Consider the following 5,135-nt stretch of genomic DNA (forward strand, 5'->3'; position numbering starts at 1 on the left):
TTTGTTTATATTTTATTACTATTTTTTTACTTGTTATTTCTATTTTTATTTCATTTATATTTTGACTTGAATAACAAATATGTTTCATTATAATAGTTATTTTTTAGAAAATATTAAAATTAAATTGTTTTATTTTAAAAATATGAAATTGTGTAAAAATGATAATAATTAAGTTTTTTTAAATAAAATAAAAAATAAAAATAAAATAAGAAAATAATAATTGTTAGAAAATAAATCAAATGACATTTATTGTTTTGATATGGTGTAATGACATTAATTGCCCTGATATGATGTAATTAACGCTGATTCTATATGCTGATGTCTAGACTTAATTTCTACTATATAATGATTTTATATAATTATTTTCTTTCTTATTCTGAATCTTAAAATACTTGTATAAATACCATCTTTTGTATAATGGAGAACCCATACCAAGAAATATAAATACATTTTCATTTATTAACAATAATGCTAAATGAGCTTAACTATTGTATTGATTGAGGAGTTTTCACATTCACCCCAAAATCAAAATATTTTATAATTGTTTATTTTTTAAAAAAATAAAATTCTAAATATATTCATTTTTACACACAAATTTCAAATGAGAGAAAAAAAATAAAAGTTCAATTATTTAAATATCAGATGGTAAACAACTAAGAAGATTCATTGGAGTTAGTTGGGGACAGCCTCACGAGGTTGGTAGTCCCTACATCTCTATTATTTGGTCGGTGGCCCGCCCGACCATGCCCACGGGCCAGAATCCAGTCCCAACACCCAACCCGGCCCGATTCGACCCACAAAACCCAACGCTGCGCCAGCTCTGCTGGGGACCACACTCAACCACTCTCCCGCGCAGACATGACTGGAGCGAATACCCACAACGGCCCGCCGAACATGACCGTCAAATGGGACCAGCTCCATTGCAGCAAGTTGACACGTCGATAACACGGGGCCACCCGTCCACCCGCCTCACAGCCTGTCGTTTTTTGAAAAGCTCTCTAACATGAATGAACACCTTAGCGAACACTTACATAAAAACCCGCTATTTTGAGGCCGTAAAAATTCCACGTCATCTAGTCTATATTTGGGTCTTAATTGGTAGTTACAGTATGTAGGTACTAGTCTTAATTTTGTAAGGTGTAGCGTTTTTCTATCGAACTAATTAATTATTCTAGAAAATATTTTAGCAATGTCATTTTCTTGGAGGGCACGTTTTCTCCATTTCGAAACTATAAATGCCCTAGGGCACCGCCTGGTTATCTTCTTCCTTCTTCTCCCCTTCGCTCTTTTAGTTGAGGTTTTGTTCACGGGTTTTTGCTCTGTTGTTCTTTTTCGCTGCTTCGGTTTTGCTTTTCTTGAGTTTCATCTTCCCGCCTCCGTGTTCTCTTCGCATTTGGTATAGGCTCGGGATTAGTCTACAGGTATTCATCGCTACATTTGCTAGTTTTTTTCTTTTTTAATCTGTAATGTTGTTTGGTTGAGATGTTTTTGCGTTGAGGGGTAGGTTATATAAGAAGGTTTTGAATCATTCAAATTGTTTTTGGTGCTGTGTGAGATATTGATTTCTTGGTTGTGTTTGGGTGTGTGTGTTTTTGTTTTACCAATTCCGATTCGGCTAAGTTGTTCATTCATTGAATAATTTGATTTTAATTTTTACGTAACTTGCTAATATTTGTTGTCTTGTATTCCTGGATTTAGTTTCCTGGGACAAGTAGCTTGCTAGTTTTTATCGTAATTTCATGTTACTTTTAGCATTCTCTTGATTTAGTTTCCAGGTAAAGATCTATGTACATAAACTTTGGGATCTGCTTGACTTTTTTTTTTTTTTTTTTGGTTTTTTAGGTTGCATTGTAGAATTACCCATGTGATGCAGGGCGTCCCCTGTTTGACGGGTTGAAGCTGCTTTTTTTTAATCTTCTTTTTTTTTTGGTCGTGATTTTTCTCTGCCAACTGTTCCCTGCCTGGTTTTTTACGGCAGAAAACGACTAAATAGAAAGAAAGGTCTATGCTTTTCTGCTTCTTTTTTTTTTTTTTTGTATTTTCATTGAAGCAGCTCTCACCGTCCATTAGTACTTCTTTTTTTGCTTTTTTTTCAGGAGTAGATTTGCCGTTTTTAACTTGTCTTTGTTACGTTGGAAGACTTCTTTAATGCATAGAAGTTAAAATTTGACCCATCCAGAAGAACTAATTAAAAACCAGAAAGTTAGGTGGAAAGTGTGCTCGTTTTGGCTTTTTATTGATAAATCGTTGATTCTTTTACGAAGGGAGCTGGGCCACGGGAAGTCCATTGGTTGACGGGGCTTTCGTCTTCTCCGCGGTTTCCGGGTTTCAGGCCGACTGCTAGTTTGTAGCAACAGCTACTTCTGATTTTCGTACTCAGCTTTCGGCTGACGCGATTTCTTGAGATGTGCCTTCTTCGTTGACCATTGACCATAACTCAGTCTCCAATTACTGTGAAATCGTTTTCCTATAATATTTTTTTATTTTCCTTGTGAGTACAAGAGTTTTTGCGATTTTTCCATCGTTTTTGTACAAAGCACAGCGGTCAGATGAGAGCCCTTCTAGCAAGAGGTGAGGCGTGCGTATCCCATTAAATTCGCTAAAAAAAAAAAGACTAGTGAGCTTTTTAGGAAATCATACTGATTTGATGATTTTTATTTTTTTTCATGTTGGGTATGCTCGTCATATAATGATCTAGTAGTTTATACTCAAACATATTGTTTCTGATCGTTTTTGTAGAAGTATTTTTTTTTTTTACTTGCATATGTTCTTGCGGCATCTTCATGCCACAAAAATGTCAACTTTTGGCTTAAATCAGAAAGTTGGCGTGTTCATGTTTGAGTTTTTTATGAAGATATTTCATCCGAATGAATGGATCCTCTTTGCAGGATTCTTTTCTTAGTTTGGTTGGCGGTGTATTACCTTTTTATTAAGGTTTTTTTTTTAACCTTTTTATAAGATTAGTAAATCAAGCATTGTTGCTTTAAATGGAGTTATAGCTGATAACTACATGTACAAACAAAAGTTGGATTATGAACTCATGCGTGTTTTCATTTTAACTTTTACAGCCTTTCGGCTTTTCCTGTTGAAGTTTGAAGTTAAATTCCAGTCTTTGGAACAAACATGTCATCTGCCCAAATGTTTTGCCGACTGCTATAAATGCGGTATAGCTATGAGAAGGTAATAATATTTACCATTTTCTTATCCCCTCATTTTGATTGCTTGTGGATGGAAAACATGCATTTGATTTTGATAATTTTTTTTCAGTTATTTTAAAAATTGAGAAATAAAAATCCTCTCTTTTGAGTGATTTTGAAGGTTTTTGTAGAGTTTAAAGTCTATATTGTAGAAAATTCATCATTTTTAAAACATATTTTCTAACTTCAAGCAATCAAATGATCCCTAAACGAAAGTCATTTGTTTTGTATAACTTTACTCTAACGAGCTCCCAACCGTCAGATTCCTGAAAACCTGCGCTTAATGGATTGCTCCCCTAACTGCAACGACAAGAAAAGTCTGAAGAGGTGGTTCTTCATTGATAAAATGGTCGGGTAGATGTTAAATTTGTCAAACAAAAGAACCAGAAGCGGCTACAGTTATTTTTGAACTTTACATCAAACTTGAGGGTTTCTAGGATTTGAAACTGGTCAGGCTCCCATGGATCTAAAGCCCAACCATAGTTCTCCTGTTGTAGCTGATCAAGTCCCTGTGAATATGTCAAGACTAGGCAGATCAGCTAATTTAGCGCCATACTCCACAACATTTTCTTCTACTCTGCATTTAACCATTCCCAGAAGAAGAGCTTTCTGTACCAAACTCGATGATGTCCGATCTACCGGCTGGCTGGATGCCATGAAAGCTTCATCGCCTCCTAATAAAAAGATCAACAAAGAAATCAACTTTGATACCGCTCCTGAAGATGCTGATACACTGTATCTCTCTTGGGTGGTACATTCCTTTCCACCTTTTGTTGGTCTTTTGAGATTTCTGTTTAGTGAAGTTAATTTTGATAAAGAATGGTTTCTGTTCTGTAGAGTATTTATCCGTCAGCTTTATCATCGTTTGAGAAAATCACAAACTATGCCAAGGGGAAAATAGTAGCCCTGTTCTTGGATTATGATGGAACTCTTTCACCTATTGTGGACAATCCCGAACATGCTTTTATGTCCAGTGCGGTAAGTGATGATTGTCAAATATATCTATAGGAAGATTGAGCCTTAGAAGTATCCAAAATTTTCTGTTTTGTTTCATTGTAGATGCGTACTGCTGTCAAAGTTGCTGCAAGTTATTTTCCAACAGCCATTATAAGTGGAAGAAGTCGTGATAAGGTACTTATGTTTCATTTTTACGACAGCAAATTTTTTTCTTGTTCTATTTTTTTCTTACTTAAGGCTGGTTTATGTTTCCAGGTTCACGGATTTGTTGGGCTGAATGAACTCTATTATGCTGGTAGCCATGGTATGGACATAATTGGCCCAGTCAGAGATTCTAAATGTGTCTCGAACCATCCAAACTGCATTAGATCCATGGATGAACGGGTGAAGCATCTTTTTCTGAGTCGCTGTTTGCATTTTGGTTCAGATAGCCTATTTTTTATGGTTATTTATTTATTTATTCCCAATTTGATTTATGTTAAATTTCAATTACTCTCTCTTGAGCAGGGTAAAGAAGTGAACTTGTTCCAACCTGCAAGTGAGTTTCTACCAATGATCGACGAGGTATTCTATACTTAATTGTTAAAATAAATCTAACAGCATTGTGATTTATCCAAATGATGAGCAAAATTTAATTTTTTTTCTAACAGGTTTTTAGATTGCTCATTGAGAATACTAAGGACATTATTGGCTCAAAAGTTGAAAACAACAAATTTTGCGTCTCTGTACATTACCGCCTGGTAGATATGAAGGTATGCATTCGGAATACTGAAAAAGTTAAGACTTCTTTTTATGAAGGACTAACTTTTTACATCACCTTTTTTTATTCTTTGTTTTTTTGTGCGTTTCAGAGTTGGGATCTGATTGCCCAGAGAGTTTTTGATATACTCAAAAACTATCCTCGGCTAAGACTAACTTATGGGCGGAAGGTAGTGACAGAGCCCCACAAATACATTCTGGTTTTCGTTTTGGTGACGCTCT

General features: G+C 35.1%; 1 protein-coding gene across 3 annotated transcripts in view; it reads left to right on the plus strand.

Moving 5' to 3' along the window:
- Positions 1-1,247: 1,247 nt before the first annotated feature.
- LOC110027041 (probable trehalose-phosphate phosphatase F) overlaps positions 1,248-5,135 on the plus strand; it is a 4,857-nt gene continuing 969 nt past the window's right edge. Inside the window, exons 1-9 of one of the 3 annotated variants that reach the window (XM_020728304.1) lie at positions 1,248-1,421; positions 3,069-3,180; positions 3,460-3,948; positions 4,035-4,175; positions 4,257-4,328; positions 4,410-4,538; positions 4,662-4,718; positions 4,805-4,906; positions 5,006-5,083. In XM_020728304.1, coding sequence (XP_020583963.1) covers positions 3,658-3,948; positions 4,035-4,175; positions 4,257-4,328; positions 4,410-4,538; positions 4,662-4,718; positions 4,805-4,906; positions 5,006-5,083 — 870 coding nt within the window. In that variant the 5' untranslated portion in view covers positions 1,248-1,421; positions 3,069-3,180; positions 3,460-3,657. Of the gene's footprint in view, positions 1,422-2,082; positions 2,408-2,456; positions 2,572-3,068; positions 3,181-3,459; positions 3,949-4,034; positions 4,176-4,256; positions 4,329-4,409; positions 4,539-4,661; positions 4,719-4,804; positions 4,907-5,005; positions 5,084-5,135 lie in introns of those variants that run through there. The other 2 variants (XM_020728306.1, XM_020728305.1) reach the window with 2 other exon arrangements.

The sequence above is a fragment of the Phalaenopsis equestris genome, unplaced genomic scaffold (genome assembly GCF_001263595.1).
Source record: "Phalaenopsis equestris unplaced genomic scaffold, ASM126359v1 Scaffold000413, whole genome shotgun sequence".
NCBI lineage: Eukaryota > Viridiplantae > Streptophyta > Magnoliopsida > Asparagales > Orchidaceae > Phalaenopsis > Phalaenopsis equestris.